General features: G+C 44.4%; 1 protein-coding gene across 1 annotated transcript; it reads right to left on the reverse strand.

Annotated features, from left to right (window-relative positions):
- Positions 1-16,285: 16,285 nt before the first annotated feature.
- RPRM (reprimo, TP53 dependent G2 arrest mediator homolog) lies at positions 16,286-17,655 on the reverse strand. The gene has a single exon (XM_074966818.1). It carries the CDS (start codon positions 17,466-17,468, stop codon positions 17,139-17,141), a length of 330 nt encoding a protein of 109 aa, XP_074822919.1. The 5' UTR covers positions 17,469-17,655; the 3' UTR covers positions 16,286-17,138.
- Positions 17,656-18,046: the final 391 nt, after the last annotated feature.

Below are 18,046 nucleotides of genomic sequence, written 5' to 3' on the forward strand. Positions count from 1 at the left end.
AAAATCCCCACATGTTATAGAACTTTAAAAAAAGGAGGGGGAGAAAGAAAGGAAAATAGAAATTGTCATTTAACTGTGTACTGAAGTGATCCAAACTCCCCCTGATTTTGGTTTCCAAGCAAGATGAGAATACCACACTTAGCAATGATTTCTAACCACTATATTCTGGGCATTCTTAAGGAAATAGTCCAGCTCTCATTAAAGGCAAGGTAAAGTTTTGTATGAACTTAAATGGAAGCAAGATCAAGCTCTTATTGGCCCTTAATGGTGAGCACCTCTGGTTGCTAGTGTCACTTTATGTTTAATTGTACATTCTAGCCCACAGAAAGCCTGGGTGGATCCAAAACCTGTTCTCACAAAGGTCGGGTGGCTAGGAAACCACACTGGTATTGGAACAAACATAACGTAGTCGAGTGGATCAAGCACTAGGCTGAAATTGAAGAAACCTGGTCTCTATTCCCAGCTCTACTGCTGTGTGACCTTGGGAAATTCACTTTACCTTTCTGTGCTGTCTTGTCTGTTTAGGCTGCAAGCTCTTCGGGGCAGGAAGTATCTCTCACTATGTATTTATAAAGTGTCCAGCATCATGGGTCCCTAATCTCAGCTGGGGCCCTGAGGTTTTACTATACGACAAATAACAATAATGATACTAGTTTCCCAAAAGGCAAGAAACCACTGGTTTAAAGTGCTGCTTTTATTTAATCTATATCATGTTTTGGATCGAAGACAAAGATGCATGATTAGGAATTATTAGATAGCCCCTACTATGTTCCATTTACTGCTCATCTCAAATCTTTTCTAAGGTAAATTCACTTTCTCTGACTTTCTTGTGTGGATATACTTTATTCTTAGTCAGAAAATTCTTTTGTACATAAAAATGGGCAAGAGATGTTACTTGAGAAGAAAACAGTGATACCAAGTAAATAGCATATACAACTTTGTGATGGGGGGCTTGTGGGTCTGGTTGGCCTACTGGTTAGCACACCTGCCTCCCAGTCCCTTGCCCCTCTGTCAGGGCAGCTGCAGTAGTGATATCTGTCCTGACTTTGAGACTGGAATTTTCGCCTTTCCATCCCCTCTGGGCCTCAGTCCTTAAAGAGATGCAATATGGGGACCTGGGCCTTCCCTCTACTAGGTTGCAACCCAGGGTCCTGTGGGAGGCAACACTGGCTGAGTCCTCCCTGCAGCATGTCTAAGTCCACTTCCTTGGGTTCCTTCCTACCAGTGAGTCCCTTCACTATGGTCCAAACAGTTAGCCTTTCAACAACAGCAAAAGAATCCAAAGGAGCAGGGTCCTGCAAGTTTTCAAAGGGGTTAGGGGTAGTGGTTGGAGAAGGCTCTGCTTGAGGGCCTTACCCACTCTGTGCTCCCCTTTCCAGCTCAACCTTCAGTCTGGCTTCCTGGAGAAGGATTCCTCTCTCTTGCAGCCTGTCTCACCACCCTTTGCCTGGGCTTCTGAGCTGCCTTTTAACTTTCTCCTCCAGCTGGAGCATGCTCAGCAGGCCCAGAGGGTGGGGTTGCCAGGCATCCGGTTTTCAACCAGAACGCCCGGTGGAAGAGGGACCCTGGCGTCTCCGGCCAGCCCTGCTGACTGGGCTGTTAAAAGTCCCGTCGGTGGCACAGTTTGGCTAAGGCAGGCTCCCTGCCTGCCATCGCTCCGTGTGGCTCCCGGAAGCAGCGACATGTCCCTAGGTGTAGGGGTAGCCAAGGAGCTCTGAGCGCTGGCACCACCCCAAGTGCCACTCCGCAGCTCCCATTGGCCAGGAACCGAGGCCAATGGGAGCTGCAGGGGCAGCTCCTGAGGATGGGGTCAGCACACAGAGCCACCTCAACATGCCTCTATGTAGAAGCCAGAGAGGGGACGTGCTGCTAGTTCTGGGAACCTCCTGAGGTAAGCACCACCTGGAGCCTGCACCTCAACCCCCTACCCCAGCCTTGATTCCCCCTCCTGCCCTCCAAACCCCTTGGCTCTAGCCTGGAGCACACTCCTGCACCCCAAACCCCTCATCCCCAGAGCCCTCACTCCAACTTCCTGTCCCAACCCAGAGCCCTCTCCTGCACCCCAAATCCCTCATCCCTAGCCCAACATCAGAGCCTCCACCCCCAGCCAAAGCCCTCACCCTGCTGCTCCCCAGCCCCCTGCCCCAGCTTGGCGCCACCTCCCACACCCTGAACCCCTCATTTTTGGCCCCACTCTGGAATCCACACCCCCAGCCCAGAGCCCATACCCCTTCCCACACCCCAACCCCCTGCCTCAGCCCAGAGCTCCCTCCCATACTCCAAAGCCCTTGGCTCCACCCCCCCAGCCCAGAGCCCCCTCCTGCACCCCAAACCTCTCATCCCCAGCCCCACTCCAGAGCCCAGACCCCTAGCCAGAATTCTCATCCCCTCCCACATCCCAACCCACTGGCCTCAATCCAGAGCCCCCTCCCATACTGTGAACTCCTCATTTCTGGCCCCATCCTGGAGCCTGCACCCCCAGCTGGAGCCCCAACCCCAAGAGCCAGCCTGGTGAAAATGAGTGAGTGAGTGAGGGTGGGGAAGAGCCAGGGAGGAAGGGATGGAGTGAGCAGGAGTGGGGCCTCAGAGAAGGGGTAGGGCAGGGGCAGGGCCTCAGAGGAGGGGTGGAGCAGGGAGCGGAGCAACAGTGTTCAATTTTGTGTGAGTAGAAAGTTGGCAACCCTACCAGAAGGGTGGGGCTACTTGGGCGCAGTATTGTCTTTTAATCCATTTGGGCCCAGTGTGGGGACTGTTTACACCATCACAAACTGGATACTGTATAGTGTCCCATTTTTACAAGACAACATGAAAAGCCCAAGAAAAAATGCCCACATTGAAAAACGGAGGGATGGAATTAGAGAGGGAATATTGTCAATTTGAGTGATAGGGTAGGGATTCCTGTGCATCTTGGTGAGATTGTACAGGGCAAAAAGAAAGAAATTATTAAGAAGGTAATAGCATTGTTATAATGAAAGGAAATTAAGAAAGAGAACGTTTAAGCTGCAGATCAGGAAAAGCTGGGAGAATGAGGTTTCTTAGCTTAGAACTATTCTCTATAAATGAACTGATTGCAAGCCTGTCTTTTTGTTATTTAAAATTAGGTTAAACAAAGCACTAGTTAGTGGACCACGGGAGATGGACTAGATGACCTAAGTGATCTTTTCCATCTCTTAATATATACAGTTCTGTGTTTCAATCCAAAATGGTTTACTAAAAATGCTGCTGCTTTTTCCAGGGGGGTGGTTGGCAAAAGGAGATGCATGGGTTTTTGAGGATGCAGTAATTGTAATGAAACTATCCAGTGGATTAGTGAGACACGGGGGACATATTTTTAAAGTTCTGAGTGACAGTTCCACTATGTGCACAAATCCCATCATTTCTGATGGGATTTGAAAATGTAGCCCTCGCTGTCACATAACAGGCATATTCTGAGGCTAGTGATTGTGGAGCGGGATGAATGTATTGTAGAGAATTGTTTCTTCCTTCACTTCATAATATTGCTGAATTGAATATCATTCTGGGTTGCTTTTTTAACTTGCTAACCTCTCATGCTTTCTCATATATAATACCTGTAGCATGATGGAGGAACTTTTCACTTCTGCATCACTGAGTGTGGCGATATATTTAGCTGGCAGTGCAAAGGGCACACATCTTTCCTGAGTTGTGTGAAACCTTTGTTTTTACAGAATATGTCAGGGTGTCAACAGCTACTTGTATTCTATCATCATACAGAAGATACCATTTGCTAACACTTTCTCATAACCTTGTCTTGGAAACTTAGAAGTTAGTGATGAAAACATCCCATTAGATGATCTAGTCCAATTTCTTGCAAATTGTTTCCTACAGCACCTTTTCCAATATATTGTTCACTCAACTTTAAAAGTCCCAAGTTATGAAGTTTCCCTTGGCAGACTGTTCTACAACCTTATACCTGTTGCTGTTGGGAAGCTTTTCTAGTAATTTAGCAAAATTTTCCATCCTATTTCTCCAAGTTATACATGCACCCTCTCCATCTTCAGTACATCCTACAGACTCATATGCTCTCCTCCTCTCCTGTTTGTATTCCTTTACTAAGCTATTCACATTTTTATGCTTTGAATCTTTCTTTGTAAGTTGTGCCAGTCTTCTGGTGATTTTTCCTGCTCTGTTCTGAACACACTCAAGCTTCAGTATCTTTTTGGGACTGTTGTGGCCTCAGTAGAATTAATAATCTAGGTGTGGTTATACCAGAGCAGTACGGAGCTGGGTCTAATATTTCCCCACTCCATGATACCTTCATGAATGCAACACAAAACTATGTTAGTCTTTTGTGGTGCCCTAGTATGTTATAAACTCATGTCTAACTTTCTTTTAGGCATTTTTCTAATGACTGAGTGCTCTTTCATCATGTTCCCTTTAAACTCCTTCCTCAGATGAGTGTCAACTAAGGAAGAATTCACATCCGCACAAGATTCTTGGGGGAAGCACCTAGCTATTCCATGGTGGCCCTTCTGATATCACCTTTCCATTGGCATGTCCACCTGGCACTGGTGTGAGAGAGTCACAGGTTGACCTGAATCAGTAGAGCACCTAATGAGGTAAGCTCCCTTTAAATCAACTGATATCCAACTCCCATTGCCATCTGGGTTTTAAATTCCACAGCTTAAAACAAAAACAGACATTTGCTGACTCAGTCAAAAAGGTGTAGTTAGATTTAGACCCCTGACCAGTCCAGGCTTTTTTGGGTTAAGATAGGGGAGATTCTTCTGCCTCAGATTCACACACAACTGACCACTGGAGGAAGCAGAGAGTTACTCTAAGTTGCCTGCTGGGCCCCTCACCTGATATCCTTCTGCTCACTCCCAGCCTTTTTAGCCCCTGAAGGACCAATTCTCGGTGATTCTGCCAGCTGCTAATCCTGGGAGGCCTCTCTAAGGCAGTTCTTGGAGGTCTAAACTTTCTGCCTCCCCTTCTTCCCCTCCCTCCCCCCCCCCCGCCCCGGCCCAGGACGTCATCTTCAAGCAGGGTGTGCCCTGGCAGCTGGGCAGAGGGCAGCAAATGCCTGGTACACCCAGTCACAGACAGCGATACTACCACCCAACTATAATGTTTGCTCTTTCCTTTTGTAGCTTTGCCTACGATTTTGGATCCAAATTTGGAAAAATTCTAATTTTTGTTTTCTTCCATATGAAACCCTCCAGGCAGCCATATACAGTAAATGGAGGGAAAACAAAAAAAAAAATTTGAACTCATGGTAAGCAGCTGAAAATTATAAAATGAGAGTTTAATCATCAGGTTCCTTGGGACGCAATTCTCTCTCACACCATCAGGGAGGTAGAGTTAGAAACTGTGTTGCTTGCTCTTTCAGTAGCATGTGGGCTGTACAGCAGTTAATATGTGATCAAGGAATTCTGCCAGCTGCCTGTCACCTTCACCATGCTGCTGTGCACCCTTATCTCCCACTGAAGTAGGGGAAACTCTCTGCCACAGACGGAAGCATAGAGCCATGTTAGGTTTGATGGGCCATGACATGTCCACGATCTGGATCCCAAGAGCTATATTCCATCTAAAATAGAAGCAAAAGGAAGACATTTTAGCTGATATTGATAGAGTAAGGGACATAGGAATGGTATATTGCTTTGTGTGTTTTTGTGTGTTCTGTATCATATCGTGTTTTTATGTCACTTTTTTTCGGGGAACTAAAAATACTTGCTATAATTGTGGAATAGGTCCCAGGTAGCTAGTGACCAAACTGCTGGGTACAGGGAGTGCTGGATAATTTCAATTCTCCTTGATTTGTTTCTTCAAGAATTGAATATACTCTTCAGCTACAAGCAAAATTTGTTGGCATTAAAAAAAAAAGACAGTGTCTCCATAGAAATAAACTGACTCCTCACAAACTGTAAAGAAGGGAGTAAATTGGACAGCAGTTAATGCCACTTCATTTGGATTTAAAGTCATTAGAGCAAGAAAGAAGCTGGGATTCTAAAAGTGACATTTCTAAGTTTCACTTTTATGCTGTAGAATTAAAAATGTATTTGTTGCTTTTATGACAGAAAAAAAAAGCCTTAATGCCACCAAATGTTCTGACAAGAACTTTACAACTTACATATATTTTCTGCCATACAATAACAGGCTATTGACTGTGCAAAGGGAAATGAGAGTAATAAAATAAGGAAACTTTCACTGTCTTTGAAACCATTTTAAAAAATTGTACTTGTAAATGTTCAGATTTGTCTGCAGGGAATCAGACAGTAGTTCACTGGAATTTACGTGGATGATAGTTTGCACAGTGCTCTGTCCTAGTAAATCTACAGGAAGTCTTTGCTTGTCTTATAATGAACTTATTTAGAGATGGAAGAATGTTTTTGAAATTTAAATGTAGTGGGCTGAAATGTTTCCCATAGGACTGAATAATATCTTCATTAAGAAGAGATGAGGGGACCAGAAAACCTTAACATTTTTTCAGAGAGGGAGGAGGTAAAGCAATTATGAGATATAGAAAATTAAAAATGCAGAGAAGTAATGGTTTGTTAACTCTCTATTAAAACATAAAGTAATTATAGAGCTGCAGTTTTACTGTCTCAGATTCCTCTCCTCTAACTCCATCTTGGATTCCCCACAAGTGGGCTTCTGTCCTCTCCACTCAATTGAATCAGCTCTCAGGAAGGATTCAGATTATTTTCCTGGACAGATCTTTTGATCTCTGCTCCATCGTCTTCCTCTTGTTGACAGTGTTGATCAAAATGTCTCTCGAAATCTTGTACTCCCTTGATGTTGTCATTGCTGGTTCTCCTCTTCTGTTTTCTTTGAGGGGGTTCTCCTTCCCCTCCCCTTTTTGCACTATACACTTTGAGTGATCTCGTCTGCATGCACAACTTCAACCACCATATTTATATTGAAACCTTTCAAATCACCCTTTCTGCTTGTGACTTGCCTCATTCATCCAATCTTACACCACAATCTGCCACGTTTTCCTTCTTGCCACTCAGGAAATTCTGAGAGCACTGACCTGTCATTCAGGCACTCAGAATTTCCCACATTGACTACAGACTCCTTCTCATCTTCCTTGGTATGCCTGACACACACATTGCTCTTGTGCAATCCAGTCAAAAAGTGGCAGCTAAATTAATCTCTCTGGCCAGTTGCTCTCACTTCTGCTTTGAATCTGTCTACTAGACAGAAAGGAAATTATTGATATTTGGAAATATTATGGAGGATGCATTGATAGAACTTGATGACTTCCCTCTTTTATCTGAGAAATCAGGCATGTATCCAAATCCTATTGCTTCTTCCTCCATAACATTGCCAGAATCAGACTTTGCTATGTTTACATAGTGATAACATTTTTATTCAGGCCAATGTCCACTCATTCTTCAAAACCCTTTTCAAGGCCCACCTTTTCTATGGTGCCTACAAGGAACCAGCCAGTTAATGATAGCTAGGTTATTGTGGATATCAAATTTCATTTATTTAATACGAAACAAACCAAAGATTTCAGATTAGCTGAGAACCATGAAGATGTGCAATAGCTGACCTATGCAACTGCATTATCTTATTGTTACTCTTGTCCTCTTCACCCTTTCCTAAATTTCATGTCATTCACTCGTTGTAGCTTGTTTAAAATGAAAGTGTAAACTCTTTGGGGCAGGGACCATGTCTTCCTGTGTGTTTGCAGTGTGACGGGATCCCCGGGGTACAACCTGGAAATGTGGGACTGCTGTGACCCCTTAACTCTCCAGCCTGGTCTGTCTCTCTCAATGCTTTTCAAGTGACAAGCAGCAAATCTCTCTAGGTGCTGTTATCACCCAGCCACCAGCATGCAGTGACACACCCAGCTCAGTTGCATAAATGCTCTCCAAGCCACTCATGAACTATATGCAGGGAAACACCAGCAAATCTCTCAAGACTCCAGCCTTGCAGCCCAGAAATATAGTCTAACACTGCTCCAGACCTTCTCTTGAACAGTGCAAACTCATTAATTAGTTAGCCACTTCGTCAAAGGAAGTGGACATTCACCACCCTTTGCAATCTGAGCAGATTCCCCAAGCAGTTTTAGACAAACTCACTGGTAAGGATAAAACAGTAAAACAAGTTTATTAACTACAGAAAGATAGATTTTAAGTAATCATAAGTGGTAGGCATAAAGGTCAGAGATAGTTATCTTCAGAAAATAAAAAGTAAACACACATTCTAAATCCTAAATTTTAGACTAAGCAAGATTTGAATCAAACAGGTTTTCTCACCCCACTGGATGCTGCAGGTAGTTTACAGTTCTTAATACACTGGCTGAATTTCCTTCTCAGCCTGGGACCAATCTCCTCAGTTCAAAGTCTTTTTGACTACTTTTCCCAGCATTCTTGTTGCCTTCAATGAAGGTGGGGGAGGAGGGAGGTAATCTCATGATGCCACTGTCCCTTATTTTGTACTCTCGATCCATGTCCCTGGAAAGATATTGGCCCAGGCATGTCCTGGTAGGACTTGCTGAGCCACAGAGTTCAGCAATTCCCATTGTGTGGTGATTGTGCAACTGTCTCTTATTGAATTGTAGATTTCTTGTTTACAATTCCCCTGCTGGTCAATAATCGTTGTTTAACGCATGCCTGGGTATGGGTCACCTCCTTTGTTGTCACTGGAGAACTAGCAGTGGGTGACTCCTAAACTCACAACATATTTCAATAACAATCATATAGCAGAATATCATAATTCCATATACAATGACCATACACATATTTTGACAGAACAATGAGTTTCAGCAGATCATGACCTTTCATATGATATCTTACGTGGCATGCTCTGTATGACATATCACAACCACAGACAAATGATGAATATGGGGGTTACAGGGTCACACACAGAAGTAGCACTGTACAGTACAAGTACTGTATATAAAGCTATGTCTATACTTATGGTGGTGTGCAAAGTAGAGGCACTACACATGTAGTTATGCACTACAGTGAAAGGCAGGGTGCGTCCACATTTGTCTCTATGGTGCATAGCCACACACCACAGTGAAAGGCTCTGGCAAGTGGGAAACAACAGGACTCTATACTACTAAAAATAGCAGTGTAGATGTGGGATGCACTGGTTGGCCAGGTAGAGAGCCATATAAGGTATACACCCTAAGGTTCAGGTGTGTAGGGGACTCTACTCCACTCACTGAAGACATGCCTCACCGTCTGCACTGCTATTTATATCCATGCTAGCTGGGTGTGCAGTGTCTGTACTCTACACACTGCCATAAGTGTAGACGTACTCCAAGAGGTGGAGGGATGCAATGGATACAATACTGGATTGGGATTCTTTTCTTGGCTCTGCCATTGACCTGCTGTGTGACCTTGGGCAAGTCACTTTATTTCTCTTTGCCTCTGTTTCCCTCTCCTCCCTTTGTCTGTCTTGTCTATTTAGATTGCATGTTGTTCAGGAAAGGGACTATGTGTTTGCACAAAGCTGAACATGATGGGTCCCCTATCCTAAATGAAACCTCTAGGCCAGGGGTGGCCAACCGGAGCCTGAGGAGGAGCCAGAATTTACCAATGTACATTGCCAAAGAGCCACAGTAATATGTCAGCATCCCCCCATCAAAACCCCTCCCCCTCGCTCCCAGCGCCTCCTGCCCACTGGCAGCCCCGCTGATCAGCGCCTCCCCGTCCCTCCCTGCACCGCCCGATCAGCTTTTTTGTGATGTGCATGAGTCTCGGGGCGGGGGGGGGGGAGAGCAGGGAGGAGCAAGGGCACAGCAGGCTCAGGGAGTGGGCGGAAGGGGTGGAGTGGGGGCAGGGTCTGTGGCAGAGACAGGGTTTGAGCAGTGAGCACCCCCTGGCAAACTGGAAAGTTGGCGCCTGTAGTTCCAGCCCCGGAGTTGGTGCCTATACAAGGAGCCGCATATTAACTTCTGAAGAGCCGCATGTGGCTCCCGAGCCACAGGTTGGCCACGCCTGGTCTAGGCCCTACTGTTGGTAGTGAGGTCTGCTAGTAATAATAGCATAATGGGGCCCCAACCCTAATTGGCATCTTTGGGTATTACCATAATACAAGTCTTAATTATAGAGGAAGGACTTTGGAGCAGAGACAAGGGTACGTTTGTGGTGATATAGTTGCTGTGGGGAAAGTGGGGAGGAGAGACTGAGTTTGAAGTAGAAAGCAAGGCTGAAGCAGAAATTGAGGCGTGGCCCTTGAGGCCCTGGCAGATGTGACAGTGTGCATATGGCAGAGAATATGTGTTGATGGGTTAGCAGAAGTGGAGAGGGAGAATTTCAGATGGTTATGAAGGCAAGGGCTTGGCAGAGTGGGAAGGCAGGGCAGTAGAGAGAGTGAGATAAGGGAAACTGGCAGTAGGAAGAGGGTCTGGAGCAGACAGTGTAAATGCATCATTCCCTTGGGATGAAATTAGAGTAATAACCTGCAGTGGATAATGGGAAGATTCAAAGCTAGTGGCTTCCATGTAAAAGAGTTACACAAAGAGGTGCTGCAGCATCCTACACTGCCCAAATGGAGCTACAAAGTGTTCAAAGACCACAAATTCTTCAGTGACTCTCTGCCCTAGAAATACTGTATGAGGGCTCCTATGGCAGGGGACTTTGCTATTTTCAATTTTTATTATTGTATCCTGTAAGCATAAGAATTACTGCAGAAAACCATTGGGTCCGTCTTGTCTAGTATTCTGTCTCCCACTGTGCCAGTGTCAAATGCTTCAGCGGAAAGAGCAAGAAATCCCACAGTGAACAGTTATGGAGTAATTTACTCAGAGAGGAAGTTGCTTCCTAACCACTATCCGTGGGTGGTTGGATTATACCCTGCGGCATGAGGATTTATATCCTTTATAAAAACATTTTACCTTATCTGTTGTAACTGTTCTCATTACCTCTATGAAATCTCTATTTCTTTTAAAAATCTTACTTAAGATCTTTGGCTCACTGGTACTTTGTGGCAATGAGTTCCACAGACCAACTATGCGACTGAATATATCAAAAGGATTTCTTTTATCTGGTTTAAAATTGCTGCATTTCAAATTCATTAAATGGCCCCTTCTCCATGTATTATGAAAAGGATAAACAGGAGCACTTGACTTACCCTCTTTATAATATCCATTGTTTTAGATACTTCTAGGTCCCTTCTCATTACTTTCATTTCCAAATGAAACTATCCCATTCTTTTCAATCTTTCCTCATGTTGAAGTCTTTCCAGCTGGTGCAGTTCTAAAAAAGAAAGGGGAAGGGGGCAGAATTTCAGAGGATTGTGCAAAGGATGTTCACTAAGGCATGGCGTCCAGCTGTTTGTACACCAGCACACAGGGAGGTTGGGCTTTGGTGGGCCAAAGGAGAGGTGGGGGTAAGGTCTGAACTTCTGCAGCTGTTCTTTTCCTTTTACCCACAGAGGGGGCTGTGTTTAAAGTTGCAGTGACTACAGCAGCTTCAGGGTACCAGGGGAGCAATTGAGTAAGCGCCACAATGCAGTGGAAACCAGGAGAAGCAGACTTATCTAAAATATTAGCCTAAATAAATAAATAAATAAAATGGCTGCCAGCTGCTGGCTACATAGGATGGTGTGAAGAGGAATAGATCTTGTTTGAGGATGTTTTTGAGGTGACCAGTGGGGAAATTAGGTTTTTAGTGGACAGCAGGTCTAAACCTCAATTGTGGAGAGGCCACCATAGCTCTTGAATACAAAATAATTGAGACACATGATGTTCCTTGAGGCTTCTTTAACTATACTAGTCATCTGGAGTCATGGTGTGCTGAAATCAATGGATCTTTCATTCAGCAAAATCCATTTATGCATGCTCAAAAAAAAAAAAAAAAAAAGAGGTGTTCTTTAATGATTTATGATAGATACTGTGACCTCAAACTCAATGTTTTAAAATTTTCTCAACTAGAGATCAATATTAAAATGTGTTCTCTATACTTGCATAACATAAATATTTTATTAGGAGAAACTATTTCATTATGCTTGGTTAAAGCTGTCCAATCCAATTAAAAAAAAACAATAAAAAGTACTCAGTATATTGGATATATTAAATGATCTATATGATCACTTTAAGTGATAAATATGATAGTACACATATGTCCTTATAATTTAGCTGAGCCTGTCACTACAAATAAACCCTGGTTTATTAACTACAAATAGACAACGGTAAGGATCCTACACTCCTTATTCAGGCTAACCTCCATTTGGAATCAATGGGAATTTTTTCTAAATAGAAGTGCATAACAAGACCCAGTGCTTGCATGTATTTTACCAGAAGAAACATACATTTTCTAGATACTTAAAATTTTCATTTTATTATTATTGGCACTATAATATGGTGAGCATAAAATTAAAATTGCACAACCATCTAAACAAATTTAGCCTGAGAACATTTAAATGGGTATATCTAAAAGCAATTGCAGTTGCTGGAATTATCTTAATAAGTGTACCCATTTAACACACTGGGCAAAATAACAGGTTTCAGAGTAACAGCCATGTTAGTCTGTATTCGCAAAAAGAAAAGGAGTACTTGTGGCACCTTAGAGACTAACCAATTTACTTGAGCATGAGCTTTCGTGAGCTACAGCTCACTTCCGAAGTGAGCTGTAGCTCACGAAAGCTCATGCTCAAATAAATTGGTTAGTCTCTAAGGTGCCACTGGGCAAAATGTTTCAGTGGCTTTTTGGCAAGTGACTAAAATACTCTTTTTGATTCTTGTTTTGAGGGCTCATTACACATTGTAATCAGCTTTTAGAGAAAGGCTGAAATCTGTAATGATTCAGTGATGTTTCAAAAACAGCATTCCATAGCCAGCTGCAAGGAAAGAGGCAAAAGCCAAGTGAGACACAAAAGAGAAATGTGCCATTAGTTGATAGGGAGGAAGGGGACATAATGAAATTAGTATAGGTTTTCTAAGGGCTATGTTTTATCACAGACCTGAAGGATTTACATACATAAGGAATCTATTTTCTGTTCTATCTCGTTTTGCACACTTGAAGCAAATGTAAAGAATAAAGCCAAATTCCTCTCCGTTACTTCCGTACAACTGCATTGACTTTACCCTTCTTTTAAACAAAGCAAAGTAGATATAGGTTCAGGGGATTGGCAAATAATCTGAATGTGGAGTGGAATGAAATTCCAATTCTCCTGCACACTCCTGTAACTGTGTGAATTCTTTGGCATTGTGCTCTGTGAAACAGCTGAGAACAGGCACCCGGATTGAAGTTCTAGGATGAAATCCTTGGCTCCATTAAAGTCACTGAACATCAATGGGATCAGCATTTTTTTATGTATAATAGAAAATTTCCTTCCAGGACCTTTATTATGGTGTCAATTTTATATTTTGTTTCACCAAGTGCTAAGAGTTGTTTCTTTCTCCAAGAGCTTCATATACTGGAAAATGAAAGGGTGCAAGATTAACCTGGAGTTTGGGGGTTAAAGTACTTTGCTGCCATTAAAGCAACAAGACAGAAAGTGTGAGTGCGCTGTCGAGATAATCTTATAACTGAATTGTCGCACAGCTTTTCTGAAATCTTAAACCAATTTTATTGTCAAATAAGTTAGCATTCCATAAAACATTAACAATATGCAGTTAGGCAAGGTAAGTATCAGGGAAATAAATCGTCTATATAGTGCTGATATTATTATATCATGTGGTATTCTAACTAGTTACTTTGCCATAACCCATAATATTTTCTTCTAGGTGTGTTCTATGAGTTCACATGTTGTTGCTTGTTTGAAATCACAAAGGGGTACCTTCATGAATTAGATATTTCTAAATGCTCTCCTAAAACTTCCACTAGACTGAGATGTAAAATGATCTAAAGAAGCTACCTTCTTCACATAGCTGACTGCCCATCAGTCTCAAGAGCTGCTGGTGCCCAAGTGTATTTAGCAATGTCTAGAAGGTAAGTGTGAGTTGGGAAGTAAACAATTTCCTCCATAGCAGAAGAATGGAGGTGATTGTAGTTATCAGAATCTCGGGGTATATTAGTTTGGGGGACAATTATTTGTGCCTGGTTCAGAGACCCATTTCCCCTCGGTTTCCTTTTCCTTCTGTCTTGCCATTGATACTCAAGAAGCATAGACAATAGTGGGATATTCTGGGCATTTATAATATGCAAAGTCCTCATGGCTTCTCTGGGTTTCTGCCCCAGAAAGGGGTAGGTGTCAGCTGGGATTAATACTAGGGAAGAATTTAGGCAAGAAACTTTTGAACAAAAAATTCTTTCAAACACAATTTCTGAATTGAAATGAATGGTCATTATAAAGAGCTTAAAAAGAAGTCATGTACCAGTCACAAACATTTTGTTAGGGCTGGGGGCTTATTCTTTATAAGAGATCCATTAGTTGGGCTGGAGCCAGGTTTCTGGTATTCTGTCCAATTGATCAGTAAATCACCTGCTGCTGCTGTTTTGCTTTGTTATGAGAATAGGTTTTTCATCCTTTAGATTTCCAGTGGTGGAACTGTTGTGGCTTCTGGAAGAGATTAGTCAATAGTATGTTACTCTTCAAGTGTTTATGCGTCATAAACACAGTTGAATGGGGCCAAATCCCAAATGTTTCATGAATATACTGTATCATTTGCAACTTAGTTTATTAGCAACACTGTCTATGTGATGTTTCAAATGACTAAACTTTATACCTATGGAGTTATCGCTTCTTTCAGCCTACTGCATTGCCAGCTAAAAAAAGGAAGGTGAATTAAGGAAAAGATTGAGTTTGGCAAGAACTTCAGTCACATGTCTCATTTGAAAGATGTCTCAGTAACATGACTTTCCTTTGATTCAATAACAAATTCCACAGCACAGTTATTCCAGAGGCAGCAGGGAGATCTGTCTTTCCTTTAAATGCAGTGAATGAATTAGTGCATGGTTGAGCTGCACGGAATTTTCTGCTTGTCTCAGTGGTTTGAGTTGAACTGTGTAAATTCTGTTTCTTGCTTAATTATTTATCAGTATATTATTCATAGTGGAACTATAGTCTCAGAACCTGCTCAATTTCACCCTCTGTTAACTTGATTGTGCAGTTTGTATTTAATAAATGTTACCTTGATCAACTGAAGCAGGAACATTTTAATAATTTGATTGATACAAAAGACCTGGTCAGATCGGATGTCTTTTTGTTGAGCCTTTGATGGATCAAGCAACATTTTAAAAACTTTTTAAAGAAAAGTCTAAGAAAAAATTAAAATGGTCTGCTTGCATATTAGAATTTAAAATAACAGTTAAAGTCTTGCTTAAATATTTTGTATGTCAGTGACAGAGACACTTGCCTTTCAGTCAGGTTGCTGAAGTCTTTTTGCATGCCTTATTCAGTGACAGCATTTATGCCAGGTTTACTTGTAGAGTAAATGCAGATGTATTGATTTACCACTAGCAACTAGTCCAAGCCCTTAGGGATTTGATAAACCGGCATGCAAAACTCCACATAGAAAGATGTTTCCTTATCCTTTTAAAAGAAATAAATACACTAAAGACTCAAAACCTTTCAGTGTGTAATTTTTACCCCAAAGGAATGTGACCACAATGATGCACTTTTCAGTCAGGATTTTATCTAATTTTTTGAAAGTATTCTGGGGAAAAACACACACACAGAATACAAGAAGCCCTAAAATCGGGTTATAGTAGGGATCAAAGGCTAGAACCAACGTGTCAAGAAGCAAGCCACATTTCTGGCTCTTGGCACGACTCCAGCATTTAGAAGCTGTTGTAAGTGCTGGTCTTACTTTTAGATTGTATACTAGTTTTCGGCACACGAAGCCTTCATCGCCCTTATTTGCCATTATTACTAAAAAGGAATTAAAAAAAAAAAACAACCCTGAAGATTCCTGAGTTGCAAAGAGGAGGTATTGGACATGTATATTTCAGGCTGAATCGACTTGCCACGGACATCGATTCGGTCGATACTTTTTTCATCAAAGTCCCCTTTCTAAAAATAATTAGCGTAGTGATGACCACTAGCGGATCACTACTCCTCACTTTTTATGAGCTGCGTAACATGTTTTCCATGGTGGATCACATCGTGGCAGAAGCGTATCCTTTCTCCCAGCTCCTTCCTAACACCTGAGGACGAGCCTTAAAATTACACTTGATTGAAACTGACCTCAGTTTCGTTGAATTCCTTTAATTCCACTGACCTCATAAACTGTTGAAAAATAAATATAATTGCAAAGGAAATGGCGTTGCCTCGAGATTACTGCGGTGTTACAATAGTAGAATTTCTTGTGTTTTCTAAAATGTCTTATCCCCTTTCACCTGTCTCGATCCTCTATGACCCTTTTTTCTGCTGAGTAGCAGAGAGCTAGCAAAGTGCACAGACCAGATGCTGTATCCTTCCTGCAGACCCCTTCAGCTAACTTTGTAGTTGTTTGTGGAAGCGGAAACGGACTACTCAGACCCCAGAGTCTAAAAGTTTAAGATGTATTTATTAAAGCAAATGAAATCAGAAAAAAAACACAAAAAAACACCACACCAAGACAGTTCCCGCCCGAGCGCCTCTGGCTGTGTAAACCGTGCAATTCATAGACAAGAAGCGAGGGCTCAGCCTTCAGGCTCGCCGGCTCCTGCAGGCGCAAGAGTGACTTGGACCCTGGCTACAAAAAGAGCGACAGTGGAAAGACAACTTCGAAACGTTCACAGGGGGGTGGTTAGTGTTGTTTCTCTAGAGGCACCGAACTGCCAACCCGCCTCCCACCGAGCCAGCGTCCTGGCTGTTATCAAACGAATAAAAAACCGTGGAAGGAAAATCTCTAAAACAGGAATTAACATTTGACAATCAGCATTTCCTTACCAACCGCCCCGCTCCCCTCCCCCGTTTTTAACCCAGGCAGCAAAGTGCATTATAATCACTATATACAAGACGCTGCAGGAGGCTCAGTGCTGGCCGGGTAACACACAGAAGAGAAAGACGTGTCCTGGCTCCTTGCTGGGGCTGTGTCCGTCCCGCCCAGCCACCCATCTCAGGAGCCGCGGGAGTCCCGAGACTTGCATCGGAGCGTCCCCGGGCAGCAAGCAGTGACAGAGCCCCCAAGCCAGCAGCGGGTCCCGAGGCGCCTCCGCTCCCCTTCCCGGGGTGGGGCTGGCCCCCTCGGGCAAAAGGCAACCTTGGCCGCTGGAGCAGCAGCAGCAGCGAGGGCCTGCGGAAAGTGCCACCTGTTTCCCGGCCGGATCCTCGGCGGGAGGCACTTGCTGTCAGTAGGGCCCGACCACCACCGCCTCCACCTCTTTGGACGGTCTCCGGTCCTTCACCAAGAAGTTGATCATCCCCTCGGACTTGATGAGCAGGTTGCAGCCCAGGAAGAAGATGCCGAAGACCACGGTGAGCGAGAGGACGCACATGACCGCGATCTGCACCACCCGCATGATGTAGAGGCTCCTCTCGTCCTGCCCGGTCACCACGAAGCCGTTGTCGGTCACCACGGAGGCCTGGGTGCAGCAGCCCAGGGCCCGCTCCAGGGCGTCACTGCTGTTGGCGAAGAAGAGCCCCGCCGCCTCGGTCTGATTGCCCAGCGAGGCGTTCATGGCCGGCCGGGGGAGTGGGCGCGGGCGGGCGCAGAGCGGAACAGGTGGCCCCGAAGACCAGCCCGGCGCGCCTCATGCAGCGGCGGCGGCGGCTCGGCAGAGCGGGAGGGAGGGAGCGGCTGGCTGGGGTGCGGGGCGAGGTCCAGGCAGCGGCAGCTCCAGGCGAGGTCTGCGCGTCCCCCCGCCAAGCTCGCACGAGCCGCCGCCGCCGCCGCCTCCTGCTCGGCTGGGGCTGAGCGAACTTCTCTGCCTGGGAAGCCGCTGGCCGGGGGAGGCGTCCGCTGCTCCTGCCGCCGGCAGCTCCGAGGGGAGAGCGCCCCTGCCCGGCTGCTGCGGGCAGCTGCTGCCGGAGCCACAAGAGCCTCCGGGCACTCGCCTTGTCATTTGATGACTTGGAGATCTGGTTTTTTGTAAAGGGCGGGGGATGTGACGGGCCAGCGGGAATGAGGACTTGGCTGCTGCACTGCCTCCCACACAGCTGGGAAGTTGGTTAGAGAAGAAAGATGCCATCATCTCCCCGCCCCCCCCCCCAAAAAAAAGCCAGCACCCCCTGCGCTTCCTGGCACAAAGCAACTCCA

This window comes from Natator depressus, chromosome 11 (genome assembly GCF_965152275.1).
Source record: "Natator depressus isolate rNatDep1 chromosome 11, rNatDep2.hap1, whole genome shotgun sequence".
Taxonomy (NCBI): Eukaryota; Metazoa; Chordata; order Testudines; family Cheloniidae; genus Natator; species Natator depressus.

What these genes read in the sequence shown, in the direction of transcription:
- RPRM (XM_074966818.1), bottom strand. Translation starts at nt 17,468, where the DNA reads ATGAACGCCTCGCTGGGCAATCAGACCGAGGCGGCGGGGCTCTTCTTC.